At 58.7% G+C, this 19222-nt stretch overlaps 1 protein-coding gene across 1 annotated transcript in view; it reads left to right on the forward strand.

Annotated features, from left to right (window-relative positions):
• The window catches only part of KCNAB2 (potassium voltage-gated channel, shaker-related subfamily, beta member 2), a 94290-nt gene extending 77040 nt beyond the window's left edge, over positions 1-17250 (forward strand). Inside the window, exons 6-16 of the mRNA XM_008588435.1 lie at positions 2589-2668; positions 5517-5561; positions 6059-6103; positions 6894-6937; positions 7937-8023; positions 11711-11796; positions 13653-13773; positions 13865-13959; positions 14930-15050; positions 15584-15672; positions 16781-17250. Coding sequence (XP_008586657.1) covers positions 2589-2668; positions 5517-5561; positions 6059-6103; positions 6894-6937; positions 7937-8023; positions 11711-11796; positions 13653-13773; positions 13865-13959; positions 14930-15050; positions 15584-15672; positions 16781-16870 — 903 coding nt within the window. The 3' untranslated portion in view covers positions 16871-17250. The remainder of the gene's footprint in view (positions 1-2588; positions 2669-5516; positions 5562-6058; positions 6104-6893; positions 6938-7936; positions 8024-11710; positions 11797-13652; positions 13774-13864; positions 13960-14929; positions 15051-15583; positions 15673-16780) is intronic.
• Positions 17251-19222: the final 1972 nt, after the last annotated feature.

A 19222-nucleotide genomic window follows, 5' to 3' on the forward strand; every position in this document is an offset into this window, starting at 1 on the left:
AAAAAAAAAAAAAAATGAAAGTGATCGGGCCGGCCCGGTGGCACACTGGATAGGTGCGCCACTTGGGAAGCGCGGCGGCGCTCCCGCCGAGGGTTTGGATCCCACATACAGACCGGTTCCCGCTCACTGGCTGAGCGAGGCGCGGGAGCAGCACCAAGGGTTGCGATCCCGTTGCCAGTCCCCGGTCCGGTGCGGGGGCAACACTGAGGGTTGCGATCCGTTGCCGGACACGGAAAAAGAAAAAAGACAAAAAAAAAAAAAAAAAATGAAAGTGATCGGGCCGGCCCGGTGGCACACTGGATAGGTGCGCCACTTGGGAAGCGCGGCGGCGCTCCCGCCGAGGGTTTGGATCCCACATACAGACCGGTTCCCGCTCACTGGCTGAGCGAGGCGCGGGAGCAGCACCAAGGGTTGCGATCCCGTTGCCAGTCCCCGGTCCGGTGCGGGGGCAACACTGAGGGTTGCGATCCGTTGCCGGACACGGAAAAAGACAAAAGACAAAAAAAAAAAAAAAATGAAAGTGATCTCTTTGAGCTAATATGGATTGGTTTTCAAGAGGTATTGCAAGTGAAAAAAATCAAAGTGCACAAGAGTTATCTGTGGCTGCCGCCCTTCACAGGAGAGAGACGGACACACAATGACATAGACATGCCTCCAAAGTACAAAGAAAACCCACAAAGCCGAGGCCTGGATCACCTCCTCTCAGCTGCCCTCCCAGGAGAACACCTGTAACAACCGTGCACATGGCCTCATCAGGGTCCAGCACACTGTGACCTCCAGGGCCTCACTCAGGCCTGGTTGGTGGGACACATCCAGGAATAGTCAGGATGAAGACAAGGATGAACAGTGGACAGGCCGTCCCGAGTAGTGGCAGTGTCAGTGCACTTGAGCTACAGCAGAGGGGACGGTACATCAGCCCTTCAGGAGGGTCCAGAATACCAGTGACACTTCCACCCCACGGGCTCTCTGACTCAGACCACAGCAGCTTAGCTACACCATGGGGCTTCGCTGGGGGCTGCACAGTGTCTGAAATGTTTGGGGATCCTGGTTTTCAACCAGGAGATTTTACATATATGCTCCCCCAATATCCTGGTAGCACCAGGGCCGCCTTCCACCTGCTGGAGCATGGACCCTTCCCGCTCAGTGGTGCCCCCGCAAGTGTCGTCTACCCCAGTGGTCCCCACCAGCCACCAGCCTCACTCTCCACACCTGCCCGGCCACCAGGGCTTCTGAGCTAATGTGAGAGAAGCTGTGCAAAGCCGTGCCTGGCTGGCTTTCTGTCCTGCACTTTCAGGGGGTTATAAAGAATTATTTTTCCCACACTGGGCTAGCTGCGGAGGAGGCCTGGCGCTCTGAGCTGAGCATGGAGAAGTGTGACACTCAGAGGGACAGCAGAGTTCAGGGGCACCTTCCTCTGCTGCAGCTTGCAGGGGGCCGTCGATTGCAGGTGGGCTCCCCGGCTCCATGATTCTCACCACAACAACCAGTCAGTCTTTGCTCATGGAGCACAAGCTTGTCCTCACAGCAGCCCAGGGAGCAAAATCTGGTCAACGGCATGTTTGGGTTGGGCAGCCAGTCATCAGTCCTGCCGACAAGGCGGCCACCACCACGACACGTCTCACTTAGGGCTGGGAGAGCATGGCGCTGGAGAAAAACCAGCCAAGGCCAGAGTGCAGATCTCAGCCCCGCCACGTACTGGCTGTGGCACACCAGTTTCTCCATCTGCAGAAAATACTAATACGGTTCTCATGCAGTTGCTGGGAAGGATTCAGAGAGATGCAGCTGAGTACACAGCCATAGCTTTAAAAAAAAAATCCATTCATTGTACCAAGATCTATGAAGCTGCTGTTGGGGACTCTGTTAGTTTCCTAGGGCTGCCATAGCAAAGTGCCACAACCTGGGTGGCTTCAAACAACAGGAACTTATTCACTGACAGTTCTGGAAGCCAGAAGTCTGAAATCCAGTTGTCTGCAGAGCCATGCTCCTTCCAAAGGCTCTGATGGACAGTGTGTCTCGTGACTACTCCTGGCTTCTGGTGGCTGCCGGCAACACTTGGTGTCCCTCGGCATCCTTGGCTTGTAGACACATCCCTCCCATCTCTGCCTCCATCGTCGCATGGCCTTCTGCTCTATGCCTGTCTTCTCTTCTTATGAGGACACCAGTCATGGGATTTAGGGCCCATCCTAATCCAGTATGACCTCCTCTTAACTAATTGTATTCACAAAGACCCTATTTCCAATCACATTCTGAGGTTCTGGGTGGGCATGAATTGGGGGGGGGGGCACTGTTCAACCCAGTACAAGTGCTAAGCCCTGTGATGAGCCCAACAGACAGGGCCCCTGCTGTCAAGAAATGTGCAGTCTACAGCCTCTTTCTTCATTAATTTGTCTTCTTTGTTCTTGATGGGTCTGTCCCTGAGAGCTGCCTCCACCCCATCCTGTGGCAGGAGAGGCCAGGAAGAGCTGGGAGGGGAGCGTGTCCAGGCCCCAGGTGCAGGACCCCGGCCCGAGGGAGGACGCGAGGGTGGGGCCCCGGAGCCTCTGGGCCCTCCTCGGGCTGGCAGGGCAGTGCTGGTTCTCTCATTTTAGATGGCAGAGCAGCTGATGACCCTGGCCTACGACAATGGCATCAACCTCTTCGACACCGCGGAAGTCTACGCAGCTGGCAAGTATGTGTCTTTTCTCTCGGGAAACAGAGGGGCCTGGGAATTGCTGGAGGCTCTGGCTCCTGCACTCCCACTCCCAGGAGTGTCCACATGTGTGCCTTCCATTCCGTCTTCTTTTTTAAACTCTACATGGCTTTTTGTTTTCATGGGGCCAGAATCGCAGAACCCTTGGACACTTGCTAAAGTCCCCACGTGCCCCAGCACTGGGTGACCATGGTCCCTCTGGTGCCAAAGATGCCATGCTGGGCAGGGGCCCTGATCAAGCTGTTGTCCTGGGCACTCTGGACGTGCCGGCGACCTGCGGCCAGCCCCACGCACCTGACATTTTCCTGTCTTGGTGGTGCAATTACGTCTGCAGGAAAGGCAGGGCCTCTCAGAGCTGGGGAGAGCAGGCTCTGCCCCGAGTGCTGTAGCAAGCATCTTGGCAGTGAACTTTCCTTCTCAATTATGTAAAAGCTCAGCCCTCTTCAGCCAGGGCTGTTGGCTTCTATTTTAAAGACTGGCTGTAATCAAATCATCCACTCTCCTGCATCGGGTCTCCAGAAGTCAGCTTTTGTTTGTGAAATCATTTGCTGGCTCTCTCTCTTCGCCCTCCTTCTGGCCCCCTCCTGCTCAGGGCGAGCCAAGTTCCCGTCAGCTGCGCTGGCCGCAGCCCTGGCCTGCTGTGCGCCGAGGCCACAGGGCCAGCACCTGTCCCGTGGGGCTCTCCATCATCACCTGCAGCCTGCAATGGGGCCCGGGGCACCACGCATCAAGGAACCCAGCCAGGCCTGTGCTCAAGCCCCGACCCAGGACCTGGGGGCTGACAGCCCCAGGAGTCTCCTCTGGGACCCCCAAACCTCCTGCAGCCCCCATCAGCAGCCCTTCTGCCCTCCTGTTGTTCAGCCCCTCCCACCCTGTCCAAACTGGCAGCAGCTTCAATCAAAGTGGAATGCTTTCCAGACAGATGAGCTAAGCTGGAGGGTCAGAGGCTGAAAGCCTTGTGCAGATGCCAAGCCTAGAGGTGTCACCCACCCGAGCCCCCCAGCCTCTTCCCTGGCCTGCTTCTGCCTGGGTTTTGCTGCCCACGAGAGTGTGCGGGAGGCAGTTCCACGTGGTCTCCTCCAGTTCCAGACGGCCTGGCCCCCACACCATGTCCAGGCCAGCACCCTCCACGTCCCGACAGCCACGCTGCTCAGTGTGTCTGTCTCACTGCTCCATTTAAAGGGGCACCCGGGGGTCGAGCCCGTGGCGCACTCGGGAGAGTGCGGTGCTGGGAGCGCAGCGACGCTCCCGCCGCAGCTTCGGATCCTGTATAGGGATGACCGGTGCGCTCACAGCGCTCACTGGCTGAGCGCGGTGCGGCCGGTCTCGAAAAGGACAAAAAATAAATAAATAAATAAAGGGGCACCCGGGACTGGCCCGCTGGGGCAAGCACACCAGGTCCTGGCAGCCTCCAGCCTCTCAGAACCACTTGTGGGAAAGCTGAGGACTCGGGAGCAGCTTCCCCCTGGGTTGCTGCTGTTCCTGGAACCCCCTGCCCTGTACTCTTCCCCTGGCCACCGCAGCTACTTCTCAGTCCAGCCTGGAGCTGAACCTGCCTTCTCGCCCCCAACCAATGCCCAGGGAAGCTGGGCTTGCATTCCGGGGACCAGCAGGGAGAAGCGCTCTGGGCAAAGGACTAAGAGGCAGCCCCAGTGAGCAGCAGACCAGGACTGTCCCTGCCCCTGACCAGGGTGGCCAGGCACATATCTTGCTGCGGTCCCCTGCTTCTCCTGCTGATGTTAATTAGCACGCTTCCCAGAGAGCTGCAGGAGTCTGTACCCCGCTGGACAGATGCAAGTCTCACCAAATTCCCGGCCAGGGCCACAAGCAACGGGCTCTGGTTAACTTGTCTCTGGCCCCATAGCCGTAAGACCGCTGCTAGCTTTTCTTCCTCCTTTCGTGATCCTTTGTCCAACAAATCAGGGACCAGTGAAGAAAAGGAAGAGGCCCAGGCCTGAGTGAATTTTCTGTGCATCTTGACCATAACCGAGGAGCATTCAGAAGGCATGCTAAACAGCTTGCAAATTAGAGCCCATTATCTCTGAGTGGATGACTCAGGCGCTTTTATAATTGGAATGTAGCACAGGGTATGGATCATTCTCCGTCTGTTGTTTTTCCTCAGAAACATTTTGTTACAAGCAGAAAGTTCTTAAAAGTTAATCCAGCACTGCGGTGCCAAGGGAGGCTGGAACAGCCTGCCCGTGACCCCGGCTGGCCCAAGTTTGGTGCAGGTCCCAGTGTGAGGCCAAGCAGAAGAGACAGTGGTCGGTGTGGTTCCGTCTCTCTGTTGTTCAAAAGCAAGAAACGAGAGGCGCACGCTCACACACGCATGTGCACACACGCACGCACACATGCGCACGCACGCACATTGCTGGAAGTCCCACCACTGGCCCTGAATATGCGCTGATTTTCTCTGAAAACAGAGGATGTACCTGAAGAATAACACCTTTTAAAAAATATGCTTGTCTGGAAATTTCACCCACGTAACATTGCTGGGCATTTTCCCCAGCGAATTTCCAGCCAGCCGGGAGACGTGGCACTGGCCTTGCTGAGCAGACGTCAGCTCTTTCCTTCTCTGCGAGAGCTGGGGCTGCTGCTGCTTGGACAAACGCCCACAGGGCCACATGCCCACAGCCACCTCAGTGGGGGAAACAACACAGCCATCTCAGCCAGCACCGGCCAGCCCCAGGCCTCGCCTCTCTCTGGAATGAGCTGCGGAGCCAGTGGCATATTCACAGGGGACTGAGTGGCCAGTTGTCATGGTGGGGCTGGGTTTGATTTTTCTGCTGTGCTGTGATGACGTCCCTGTGTCTCTCTCATCCCGCAGGGCTGAAGTGGTCCTAGGAAACATCATAAAGAAGAAGGGCTGGAGGTAACACTGATCTCTCTGCCATGTGTCCCCAGGGCCCCACACCAGGAAGGCTTATGCCACGTCCCCACGACAGCCCCTCCGTCTGCCCACCAGCTCCACGCTTGACCTCCTCGGGATCTGAGCACGCCACTCCTTCTACCCAGACCAAATCCACTCAGTCCTTGTATCCTCTGAGCCAGGGCCCCTCCTGCGTCCTCTGGGCTCTGGTCACACCAGGCCCCCCGCCATCCTGCCCCCACTGCCCGATTTACAGTTTCACGGTTAGCAGGTTGCATGGGTGGGCTGCCTCCTGGCTGGCTGGGAGCCCCAGGATCCCAGGCTTGGCATGTGGTATGCATGGAATGATGGGGACGTGCCCATTTCATGCCCCGGGACCCCACATGGGAAGGCTTTTAGGACCCCAGTGTGAGAGCTGAGGAGGTCAGGGTGATGGGGGGACTCCCGAGGGGCCGGCCCAGTAACGCCAGGAACGCCCCTCCTTCTCTTCTGTTCCGCAGACGTTCCAGCCTCGTCATCACCACCAAGATCTTCTGGGGCGGAAAGTAGGTGCTGCCACGGGCGACCCTCCCAGCTGGTGGTTAGCGGCTGTGGCCACGGCCCCACATTCTGTGGAGACCCCTGACTTGGGCAGCTCCTAGGGACAGTAGCCCTTGAGAAGGGAGGGTGTGCCGGGGTCTGTCCTGGACAGGTCCATCCTGGACCAGTGCAGTGTTCTGTCCCCAGTGTCCAACAGCTGTGGTTTGTGCAGCCACCTGCTGGGGCCAGTGCCCATCCCTGTTAAGGGACGTCAAATCCAGAAAAGTAGCTTTGGCTGGGTTTGTATTTCACTCCATCCTTATTTTATTTTTATTTTTATTTACCTGGGGTTTTTTCCTGATTACAAAGGTAACATTATAAAAAATTCTAGAAAACACAGAATTTGTGAACTGTCCAACCCCCTCCAAATTCCTTGGGCCACCAGTCACCTCTGCGTGTGTCCAAGTGTCTGGCTCCATATTCTCTCTGGGGCTGGACAAACTTAACTCATAGAAGTTATAAATATGATTCATTCTTAATTTTTTAAAAATCCAAGCCAAACAGAAGGGTAAGATTGAAAACCAAAGCCCCCGCCCCCCAGTGCTGTGCCACCTCGCCCCCAGTCACCCTGGGAGCAGCGTCCAGGTTTCCACCCTGGCCTGTGGGAGCGCAGCCTGGGAGCCTCAGGTTTTCACCTCCAAAGTGGAATCGCTGCACATGCTGCCTGCTGACCTGCTTTTCTCGCCTAACATTGCATCATAAACATTTCCCCAAAACCACTTGCAACATCCCATGTGCTGTTGGCCTGTTTTTCAGAGCGGAAACCGAGAGGGGCCTTTCCAGAAAGCACATCATAGAAGGTAAGGAGGGGCCCCCAAACCAGTGTGATCTTACCATGGGGGCAAAGGTGAAGACGCACATCCACCCCCAACAAGTTATGCAGCAGAGGGCCCACCCCGGGGTGCCCAGAACTCTGGTCTGACCCGCTCCTTCTGCCCCAGGCAGGTGTGGGTAGGTCTTCCATGGAATGAGGGCAGCGCTGTGGCTGGACAGACGGGCTGGGTTTCAGTCCAGGTTCGGCCCCACACTGGCTGAGTGGCCTGGAGTCAGGGACATTCCTTCCCCAGGCCTCGGTCACAGTGGCTATAAGGTGGGGGTAGGAAGGGCACCCACCTCTGGGGTTGCTGGGAATTGGGATGAAGCCAGGGGAAGTTGCACGTGGACACACGGCCGGGGCGTAGCACACAGGGGCACTGCAGGGAGAGGCGGCCCAGTGCCTGGCTTGTCTGTTTTTACTGTCTTTATACCTTTTCTATGCACGTTCATTTTCTCAAGGTACTTTACTGACTCCATTAAAAATCAACCAGGGGGCCTTGCTGCCTGCCTCTCCCCACCCTCAGATCCAACATTTCCACTCTGTCGCATTGGTTCTGAACTCTTTGGGAGAACCAGTTGATGATTTGTGCATTTTGGACACAGTTGGCCTTTATGTGATAGATGACAGGCGTAGTTCTCTCTCCATGTGACAACGTAGCTCACCTTATTGCAACATGGACCACCAGGAAGCCAAGGAGCAGCCCCAGAGGACGGTTGTGGTCTGGGGGGTGGTCCCCCTTCCTTCAGTCAGAGGACATTTGGCCTATGGTCCCCCCCATGTTATCCTGAAGGGCCAGGACCCCGACCTCCTTTGGGGTGTGTCCCCCCAAAAAAGTTTCTCAAGTCTCCACTGTTGTCCTGAAGCTCCCGGGTGCCAGGGCCTCTTCCCTTCCATCTCTAGCTCCCTGAGCTAGACATGGGGAGGACTCAGAAATGTTTGACAAGTGTTGGCAGCGGTGACGGCCCCTCCCGGTCCTCCCCAGGTCTGAAAGCTTCTCTGGAGCGGCTGCAGTTGGAGTATGTGGACGTGGTGTTTGCCAACCGCCCAGACCCCAACACACCCATGGAAGGTAGGTGGTCTGCGGCGTGGGCAGGTTCCCAAAGGACAGAGCCGGGCTGGTGAAGGGTCTGAACCCGAGGCTCTGATGGCTGCCCCCACGGGCCCTGCTGGTCAGAGGCGGCCAGGCCTCGGGGTGGGGAGGGGGTGAGCTTGGCCTTTGGTTGCCACCTGCCCACCCAGGTGTGCCCTGGCACCTCCAGGCTGAGTCCCCGCCCTTGCTCTGGGTCCGTGCCTGACCCGCACCCGGCTGCACGCTCCCTTCCCCGGCTAGAACCGCAGGCAGCGTCCTCCTCTCAGCTGCTGTGGCTCCGTAGCTAAATGCAGCTGCGGTAGGACGACCCCCAGCAGCCGTTGCTTTCTTTTCTACTGGGAGGTTCGTGGGGTCTTTTGCTCTGGGGGATAAATTACTACATAGCGCAGAAGAAACGTTCAGTGCTTGGAAAGGCAGTTTTGATTCTTTTGGCATTTTTTATTCTTTCGACCCCTGCAACCTCAGCCCCTCTCTCTCCCCCAGTTTCTGGCTCTGGGCATCTTTCCATCTGTGCTTTGCTGTTTGGGGAACTTGGGAAATTAAGTTGTGTTCAAGCTGTGTTCTCTTCGTTCGTTTGTATATTGCACCACGCACGTGCGTGTGTATATTTTTCTTTTTAACAAAACGAGTGCTGCGCGGTGACATGTGCTTCCCTCCCTGCGCCCTTCGTCACACCACGCCTCCCAGTGTTCCCACAGCTGTAAACTCTGGTCTCTTTAAATCTTTCTTTTATCACCAGGGGACCCATTTAGTTCCTCCAAGTCAAGGACATTCATCATAGAAGGTACACAGTACCCTTAGCCCGATTATTGACTTCTGCGTCCAAACTGCATTTTATGAGACAGTGTTTTTATTTACATGACTCTCTTTCCCCGATGACAAACTTCTCCATAAAATGCATAACGGGGGAAAAGTGCCCTAAGAGAACATCTTGCAAGTGCAGGAAAAGCAAAACGGTGTTGGAGCCCCTCGCCGCCGCCACCCACGCTGTCATCTCGTCCCTCCTTTCCTTCCGTGCATGACCCTCCCCACCCTCCAAGCTTGCATTGCTGTGGCCCTCAGGGGCAGACGTCCTTCTGCTGGGGCCTCTTCTTGCTTTGAGGATGCTGGGATCCCCACCCGGAACCTTGGCCCTGGATGGCACGATGGGACCAGGTTCCCACAAGGAGGGAACCCGTCAGGGACCCCAGAACGAGCAGTCCCAGCAAGTCTTATCTCCTCCATAGCTCACGCTCCTGAGCTCCTGCCCTCCCCAACCCCCCCAGAAGCAGAGAACACCAGCAATGAGCCACCCCATCCATGGCACACTGGCTCCATGGTGAGCTCTCTGGCTCTATGTGGCCACCTATGTCCCCTCAGAGGTCTGGACCACCTGCCCTTGCACCACGTGCCCCTGGAGTTGTTTTCCTCCTTGAAGAACGCCTCCATGAGCTGGCAGGATTCAGAGACCCGGGGGCAGCCTCTGGCCACGCCTGGTCTCCCTGCACTCCCCTCAGCTAAGGGCCCCACCCCAAGGACAGGCCAGTCTCCCTCTCCTTGAAGAACGCCTCCATGAGCTGGCAGGATTCAGAGACCCGGGGGCAGCCTCTGGCCATGCCTGGTCTCCCTGCACTCCCCTCAGCTAAGGGCCCCACCCCGAGGACAGGCCAGTCTCCCCGGGAACTGGGCTGTGTTCCACGACGGAAGGGCTCCTGCCTGCCAACTGGCACTGCCACCTGACCCCTCCCATGTATTATTTGTGACCCAGCAGGAGATGCCATGGGTTTTGGCAGCAACTGGAAGGATTCAGTCCTTGTGCTTTTGTCCAACAGCATTAAATATTGAGGTGAAGGACAGTTGTCCCTAATTGTCCCTATTTCTACTGATGTTGGGAGTTAAAGCAGGCGGCCCAGGGAGGCGGTCACAGGGGGATTCAGACTTCCTTCCCGTATCTGCCCAACCCAGGATGGGACACAGAGGCTTCCCAGTAGCCACGGCCCCTGACCTTGGAAGGAAGGAGAGGGCAGGGCTGGGCCTGCAGATGTGGATGCTCAGGTGCAGTTTTCCAGGGGTCCTGGGTGAAACTGCTGGGACCACCACCCCAGAAGCCCCACCCACCTTACCCCAGCCCTGAGGATGTCCTGGGTTCTACCCAACTGGACTTTGGCCAAAGGGGCCCCCAGGGAACCAGAATGGGTGGGAAGAGGTGGATGGGAAGCCAGCACTGCCACTCTGCAGGGAGGGTGCCCGTGGCCTTGCTGCCATTCCGAAGTGGGTCTTTCAAAACAAACCCAGCATTCTCCTCCCCTCCTTCCTCTCTCTCCCACCCCCGGCCATTTTCAGGGACCTCAGTGTCCCCATCTCAGGGGCAGAGGAAGAGCAAACCGCTTAGGGAGGGAGAGGTGGGGCTTCTCGAGGTCAGTGTCCCGGCTCTGTTTTAGAAGCCGCCCGTACCGGACCGGGACCGGCAACGGGATCGCAACCCTTGGCGCCGCGCCCGCACCTCAATCAGCCAGTGAGTGGGAACCGGTCTGTATGTGGGATCTGAACCCTCGGTGGGAGCGCCGCCGCGCTCCCAAGCGGCGCACTGTAGCAGTGCGCCACCGGGCCGGCCCCACTCAAAATCTTTTTTTAATACTAGGAATTATCTATTGTGTAACTGGGGAAAGGGTCCCTTCTCTCTTATTTAAAAGATGGTGTGGAGTTTCAGCAATTTACTCCTTGGGACATTACGAGTCTCAACTGCCCAGGATTCAGGTTGTTCTGGAGCTCGTGGAGCCTCGTAACTGTCCCGCTCCAGGCCCTGGCCCCCCACAGGAGGGGCACCCAGACCCCCATTGCCCTGGGACATCCCAGGCTAGGGGGAGACTCTAGCCTGGTGCTGGGCTGGCTCGAGAACCTGGGACATGGTCCAAAGGAGACTTTCCAGTCTGCTCTGGCCCTCCTGGACGTGAGGGGAGCTCAGCCCTGCAGCCCCACCCTCTGGGACCACGCGGGGCCCCAAACCCTGCCCTTTGGCCCCACAGACGCTGCCATTTCCTCTCCGTTCACTTTTCTAGATTCCAATAAGAATTTGGAACAGCCTGAAGTAGGAGACTAGAAACAGGCAAAAATGCGTTTACTTCCTGTTGCCTTTTGCCAATCTGATTGTAACCTTAATCCGCTCATCTGGTCCTTCCTAAGCGATCAGGGTCCCCGATTCTTCTCCAGACTAGAGAGCCCTGCCCCAGTCTAGAGTCTAGAATCGCATTCTCTGATCTCATCTTTCCCTCATCCAGCTCATCTGGTCCTTCCTAAGCGATCAGGGTCCCCGATTCTTCTCCAGACTAGAGAGCCCTGTCCCAGTCTAGAGTCTAGAATCGCATTCTCTGATCTCATCTTTCCCTCATCCATCTAATCTGCCATAGAAACATCACCGTCCACCCATAGCCCATTTTTCAAAGATCCCACAGGCCATAACTGTCTGAGGACATTGTCTTACGACCAGCTTTCTGGAGCACAGTTCACTTCCTTCATCCCGGAAAATTCTCCCACGCCTGACTTTGGAGCCAAGAAGTACACTGCTTGCAAGACGTCTCTGCAGCCCCGCCCTCCTCCCAGCGCCCCGCCTGTACTTGCAGAATGTCCCCAGGCCGGCCCCGGGCCCCGGCTGTCCCCCACCTGCGGTTTCCCCTTCTCTCATGACAGAGACCGTGCGCGCCATGACCCACGTGATCAACCAGGGGATGGCCATGTACTGGGGCACATCGCGCTGGAGCTCCATGGAGATCATGGTATGGTGACCACTCAGCGCGTGTCCACAGGGCCTGGGCTCCCTGCCCTGTGCTATGTGAGAAGATTCCGGGGCTCTGGCAGCTTGCGTGCCTTTGGTCCCAGTTGCACAGATGACCAGCTACTGGGGGAGGGACAGGCGTGGGAGAGCATGCTGGTTATGTCCGCAGGCCTTGCACACAGGGTCTGTCTCGTTGAATCCCAGGACCGTGTGGCCCTGGACAGATGTCTTAACCTCTCTGAGCCTCAGTTTCCCCACCCGTGAGAACAAGGCTGTTAGCATGACCCACCCCTCATGGGGCTATTGTGGGGATTCTCTGAGAGAACCAGTGTGAAGCTCTTAGCAGAGGTCACAGAACTGAGCAAGCACTCAGTGGCGGTGGCATTATCCCCCTCTTTCATGGGCTCTTGTGATGTCCTGCGAGCTGTAAGATTTAAGGGCTTTGTGGGGACTGACTCCCATCTAATCCTCACAACGCCTCATGAGGTAGGTGCTGCTGTCCTGTTTTTCAGCTGTAGAAATTGAGACACAGAGAGGTCAAGTAAGATGCCCAAGGTCACACAGCTTGGACCGAGATTGACACCCAGGCCATGTGCACTCAGCGCCTGGGCGACCTCAGAATGTAACCCAGCTGTTGGGACCCTGGCTTCTGTGTCGTGATCCGTGGTGTTTCCCCCTCAGCTGCATTTTCAGGAAAGCATCCACTGCTTGTCATTTCCCTATACAGGGGCTGTCAGAGGCTGAAGGCAGTGGACATTCCTTGATAATTCTGGGGTCTCGCAAGGAGGGTGGGAGGGTGTCCCTGTGCTCAGAGGCCTGGAGGGGAGGGGTCCGGAGGGAGAGGCTGCCGTCCTCTCCGTCTGTTCTTGGAGAGCAAGGGCAGGAGCCTGGGGGCTGCATCTTCCCTGAGACAGACCCACCCCCAGCCTCGGCCCTTCCCGGGCCCCCACTCCCAGGATTACCAGCACCCCAGCTTCTCTGGGGAAGTTTCTCCTCTAGCGAGTCCCAGATTTCTGCTTCGTGAAACAAGTTCAGCAGGATTTTCATTTCAAATTAAACACAACTACAGAAGCCCATGGTATTAACCCGCCTTTGGCATCTGTGGCATTGATGACCACTTATTTGGCATTTTTCTGAAGCTGCCTGGAGCCAGCAAGAGCTCGAGGAGGTGTCGGTACCATTATATCCCCATTTTACAGACCAGAAAGGGGGCCTCTCGGGGTGGCAGGTGGGGCTTCCCCACAGGTCTGCCTGGAGGCATCAGCCTGGCTGTCACCCACCAGGGGGTGGGGGCGGGAGCAAAGGCCTTAAGCTCCAAGTCCCAGCAATGGGCCGATGCAGCTGTGTCCCCTACTGTCCCCTCCTGCCCCCTCCTGCCCTGGCGTCTGCTGCTGCTGCCTCGCCCCAGCCCCAGGCCCAGGAAGAGATCATGGTGACAGCAGCAGCCCCACTGAGGGCTCTGAGCACCCGCCACGTGCCAGCACCGTCGTGAGGGCCAGCACTGTCGTGAGGGCCACCACGCCCTTGGCTCATCTGACCCTCACGACAGATGGGGAAACTAAGGCGTGGGGGATGATCCCCTTGCCCAAGGCCACCCGGCCAGTAAGTTCCAGGGCTCTGGCCTCACTACAGCATTGCACTTTCTGAGACCCTTCAGCCTTGGGGTCCCACGACCCGCTCCTTCTCCCCAACTCACCAGGGCCTCATGGCTCCCAGGAAAGCTGCGAGCGGTGGGGGAAGGGGCAGGCCAGGCCAGTCGCTGCCGAGGATACCTTTGTGTCTTCTCCCTGCTGCCCCGGCGGACCCCCAGGCCCACTGACGGGCAGGGGCCACCTGGGCCCTTTTCTGCATCCACAGGAGGCCTACTCGGTGGCCCGGCAGTTCAACCTGATCCCGCCCATCTGCGAGCAGGCCGAGTACCACATGTTCCAGCGCGAGAAGGTGGAGGTGCAGCTGCCGGAGCTGTTCCACAAGATCGGTGCGCCCCCGGCCTCCCCCTGCCCCTGCCCACCCTGCCCCATCCCCACCCTGGGGCCCAGGGCTCAACTTTGCCTGATTTTCTTTCTCAGGAGTGGGCGCCATGACCTGGTCCCCTCTGGCCTGCGGCATTGTTTCTGGAAAGTATGACAGCGGTGTCCCGCCCTACTCGAGAGCCTCCTTGAAGGTGCAGGAGTTGGCCTGGGGTGGGGGAGGGGACAGGCAGGGCACAGGCATTTGGATGGGGGGACCTCTGGGTGGTGCCGGGTGGGGCTTCCCTGGGCCACAGCTGCCCTAGCCACTGTCTGCCAGGGGCAGGTTCCCTGGCATGAGAACAGGGATGGAGCCCTTGTGGCCTGACCTCATGTTTAGAGGGGCTGCCCTCCCTATGGGACATGCCCCAGCAGAAGGAACCCCTTCACCCACCTCCCCCTCTGCCCCCCGCTGTGGTTCAACATTCACAACTTGGGCTGAGTGCCCCCTCCCTCCATACACACCCCTTACTCTACCATCACTGAGACCTCTGGGACCAAGCTTGGGGCTGGGGGCTGCAGAACCACCAAGCGGTGACCCCTGGAACAAGCACCCCCACCTGCATACACCTCTGAAGTGGGGACTCAGGAAGGTCCCCAGATTTCAGGGTTTGGGGAACAAGGAGCAGGCAGAGAAAGGTCTGCCCAGCCAGAGCAGACCCAGCCCCAGAGCCCCCAGCCCTGGGTTCTAAGGAAGGACAGCCTGGCCCACCCGCTCCTCCCCAGCCCACAGCCAGGACAGGGAACCCCGGGGGACAATACAATCTCGGGGGCAGTCAGGGGAGATGGCATGTCCGCAGGGCTGGGGATGGTTCCTCTGGGCTAAAGGTGGCAGCCAGTACCCCAGGCTGCCAGGCTTGCTGGGAGAAGGGAAGGTGAACCCCTCACCTTCTTGTCCTGGCACAGGGGTCCAGTCAGCTCCCACAGACTGTGCACTTCAGCGCGTGACAGGTCCCACTCTTCCACCTGCCTGGGTCTGGCCCATACCAGTAGGCCTGGGGTGGGGAATGCTGCCCTGGCTTCAGAAGAAGGATCTGGAAGAAACACAGATGCTCAGCCATCTGTATGTGGAGGTGCAGGTGACTTTCCCTCACCTGTAGCTGTGCCACTCCCCTCCCCAACCAGGGCTACCAGTGGCTGAAGGACAAGATCCTGAGTGAGGAAGGTCGGCGCCAGCAGGCTAAGTTGAAGGAGCTGCAGGCCGTCGCCGAGCGCCTGGGCTGTACCCTGCCCCAGCTGGCCGTGGGTGAGGGGCTGCAGGCACAGCCTGGGCTCATGTTCCCGGGGGGACGGTGGGGGTCCCTGACCACCGGGGCTGCATCCTCCCCTGGCTGGCCCTAGATACTGGGGCTGGGGGCCACAATGGAGCCAGAATCCCTGGGGAGAAAAGTGAGGGATCCCTAACACAATCCCCCAGCTGGCAACAGGGGACAAGGCTCTGAGGGGCAGGGTTGGGACCATATCCCTGGGGAGATGTCAGGAGTCCTGAGTGCCTGGGCCACCCCCTCCATCAGCCAGCCATAGGAAATGGGGCTGCCACATTCATGGGAAGAATATGGGGTCCCTGAGCACTTGGGCCACCTCTCCACCAGGGGCAGTGGGGCTGGGGCTCCCCCAATACCCCTTGGGCACAGCCCCCACAGGGCCCTGCTGAGCCTCTTAGGCACTCATGACCCCCAGACCCAGTGGCTGGGTCTCCGTGGCCCAGGCGGGGGCAGAGCAGACCCAGGAGGACCCTTTGGCGGTGTGTCTCCCTCACCTCTGTCTTGCTGCCCCCAGCCTGGTGCCTGAGGAACGAGGGGGTGAGCTCCGTGCTCCTGGGAGCTTCTAACGCAGACCAGCTCATGGAGAACATTGGAGCGATCCAGGTGAGTGCGCAGCACCTGCCATTCCTCTGCCTGGCACGTGTTTACTGAGCACCTGCTGCGTGCCAGGCACTGTCCTAGGCTCTGGGGAGGCATCTGTGAGCCATCAGAGAGCCCTGCGCTTGAAGAGAACAGACATAAGCACCAAACGCAAGAACTAAGAAAGTTAGAATGTGTGTCAGAAGGTGACTGTTTGAGGAAAGCTGTAGTGCGAAGAGGGCACCTGGGGCAGGAGAGGTGGCACCGTGGACCCAGGCTTAACAGCGGCTGCCAGGTGGGCCTGGTGAGAAAGTGGCATTTGGGCAAAGGCTTGAAGGGGTGTGGAGTGAGCCATGCAAATGCCCTGGGGGGCGAGAACCTTCCAGGCAGCAGCAGGTGCTGATGCAGAGGCCCGCAGGGGCACAGAGGCCCGCCGGCCTGCAGCAGAGCAGACGGATCCCACGGACACTGCAGCCTCCGAGGACATGGGCATTTCTCCTGACTGAGAGGGAAGCCAGGCGAGATTTTGAGCAGGGGGGAAATGATCCAACTCAGCTTTGCAAGGAGACCTCTCTGGCTGCTCAGAGGGCAAAGATTTGGGGAAGCAAAGGCCCAAGCAGAGGGCCCTGGTGGGAAGTGACAACCGTCCCTCAGGGAAGAGATGAGAGCCATGGTTGGGTCCCGGATGTTTGGGGAGGTGGGGCCCATGGGACTGGCTGACAAGCCGTATACAGCGGGGAGGGAAGGAGGGAGAACACAGTCAGCCCCTGGGGTTTTACCACCTGGAAGGCTGGGGTTGCTGTCAGGTAAGGCGGGGACAGCTAGGAGGAGCAGTTTAGGGGCATAGAGGGCAGGCATTTGGGCCCTGGAATCTGCATTTCATGCCACCACCACCCTTCTGGAAGGTTCTGGAGCACACTGGAGTTTGAGGGAGAGAGTACAGACCCAGCCATGCTTCCTCTCTGCCCCAGACCTTCTGGAGCACAGAAGCAGTGTGGCTCGGTGGGCCCAGATGGAGCCCAGATGTGACGGGTAAGCACAGGCCAGGCAGCAGAGAACGTCACCCGCCTCCTGCATGAGCCAGGCCAGTCTTGGTGGTGGGATTCTGACCAGCTCTTGTCCTTGCACGCAGGTCCTTCCAAAACTGTCATCTTCCATTATCCACGAGATCGATAGTATTTTGGGCAATAAACCCTACAGCAAAAAAGACTACAGGTCCTAAGATGCCCCCGCCCGCCTGCTCGGACAGTCCGCTCCCCTCCTCGTCTCTGTTCGCTCGCTTAAGCTGTTCTGAAGCCAAGTGACGAGTGTGGTGTGTGTCACAGAGAACACCACACCAAGATGTCATCGGGAAATGATCTCCAAAGTCGCTGCCAGACACCACCCGCTGCTTTGCTGGAAGACGTCCGTGTCAGATTTGTGCCGGCGAGATGGCATTGCTTAGGAAGGACATCCAGGCGGTCCCACCCCAGCCTGTTGCCTCTGCTCATCCTCCAACAAGAAAACATCAAGTTTTCTCCAAGCCGCAACCCTTCATCGGATTCCCACAGTCAAGGCCAGGCTGGGAGCTGGCTGAGTCCTCAGGGCAGGCAGGGCTGGCCTCTCCTCTGTGAGAACCCCCACCTGGTGTGGGGCGAGGGGAACAGGGCTCTGGCTCTTCCTGGAGCCCCCTCTGCTGGGGCCCCGTTTCTCCAAGCCGCAACCCTTCATCGGATTCCCACAGTCAAGGCCAGGCTGGGAGCTGGCTGGGTCCTCAGGGCAGGCAGGGCTGGCCTCTCCTCTGTGAGAACCCCCACCTGGTGTGGGGCGAGGGGAACAGGGCTCTGGCTCTTCCTGGGGCCCCCTCTGCTGGGGCCCCAGCAGGCAGGGCTGGCCTCTCCTCTGTGAGAACCCCCACCTGGTGTGGGGCGAGGGGAACAGGGCTCTGGCTCTTCCTGGAGCCCCCTCTGCTGGGGCCCCGATGTTTGGGGTCTTCCTCAACCTCCCTCTTTCCAAGGACTCCAGGTACTTTGTGCTGCGCCTGACCTCAGTTCCCCCTCCCCACCCTTCACCCCGACCTGCCCTGCATACCCACTGGGTTTCGGCAGGGGCCGTGCCTACCGAGCTGGCCCTCGAACCAACCCCACCCTTGCTGGCAGGGGTAGGGACCCCAGGGGGATACGCTCTGTGGTTTGGGACCCACAAAACAGAGGCTCGGAGCACTTGGGAAAGGTCCTGGAGTTCTTAGGAGGGGCCCAGGGCAGCAGGCCCCTCTGTGCTTGCCCCAGAAGGCCCTGTGGCCGTGCACTCTTTGCTGGCCCGTGGCTGCTGACCACACCTACGCAGGTGGCAGCAGGCAGGGCCCATGTGACAAGGACATGTTCCTTTTAGTCCCTAGAGATGCTCCTCTAATACCACCTCCACCCCAGGCCTCTGTGATGGGCTTAGGTTCTGCAGAGAGAACATGCTGGGACACTTTCAGAGAGGGACGGTCACTGGGGTTTTCCAGGCTGCATGCCCAGAGGCTGGGAGACCACACGGCCATCAGCAGCCCCACAGTGTAGGAAAGACCCCAGGGAACCTCTCCCTGGAGAGATGGCTTAGCCTGGTTATTCCCTTCCACACACACCCACCACCCCCCCCTCCCCAGCCTGAAACGGAAGCAGGAAGGAGGGCAGGACGGGCTGAGCGCGAGCCCCTCTGCAGCCTGGGCTGCACATGTGGTCCCAGGTGGTGCCACCGAGCCCAGTCCTGGGGTATTGGGCAGTGCCCAGCCTCTGCCAGCTGGGTGGGGGCAGGGCTCTACAGAACCCGCCCCCATCCCACCCCATGCCAGTGGCCCAGTAGGGGACTGTGTGCCTCCTGCACGGAGCAGGCAGTGGCTGGCCAGCCCCCTCGGCGCACACCCCAGTGCAGTCTCATGTTCCTGCTTCGCCCTTTGGAGGAGCTGCTGTTCCCATAAGCTTCCTGCCTGCCATTCTCCAAGGCCTGCTGTCCAGTCCTGGAGGGCTGAGGCCTGGGAAACCTGCTGTAAGAAAGCCACAGAGACGGGGGAGGAGGCAAGGGAGTTTGGAGAGTGGGGGCACGGTTTCCTCTATTCTCAGCAGACCTTAGCACTGACCCTGGCATCTAGACCCCTTGCCCCTCCTTGTAGACCAGGCCCCTGGGGGTCTTCTCCACCAAGACCTGCTATGAGCTTCACCACGAGTGGCCCTGTGGGTGGAGGGGGCAGTGTGTCCCTGCCAGCAGAGGTCCCAGCCTGTGGCCACTCCCCTCCATGCCCAAGGCTGGAGGTGCCTGTTCCCAGGGCAGGGCTTGTGGTGGACCGGTGGTACCGAGGGGCCGGACTGCCAACCCCCCACTGGCAGGGAGAGTGGCTGGGCCCGTCTCCACTGCTGCCCCCAGCCTGCCCACTGTTGGAAGGTAGACCAGGGTGTGCAGCTACTACTCCCTGTGAGCCACACTAGAAAAGCTGAGCCCTGCTGGCTGTTGGCCAAGTGGGGACAAGCGCCCAGGGCTGAGCTCAGCCAAGGCCTAAGTGCCTGGCACCCAGGACCCAAGTAGCATCCCAGCTGGCACTTCAACAGCCTAGTTA

This window comes from Galeopterus variegatus, unplaced genomic scaffold (genome assembly GCF_000696425.1).
Source record: "Galeopterus variegatus unplaced genomic scaffold, G_variegatus-3.0.2 Scaffold4824, whole genome shotgun sequence".
NCBI classification, from domain to species: Eukaryota; Metazoa; Chordata; class Mammalia; order Dermoptera; family Cynocephalidae; genus Galeopterus; species Galeopterus variegatus.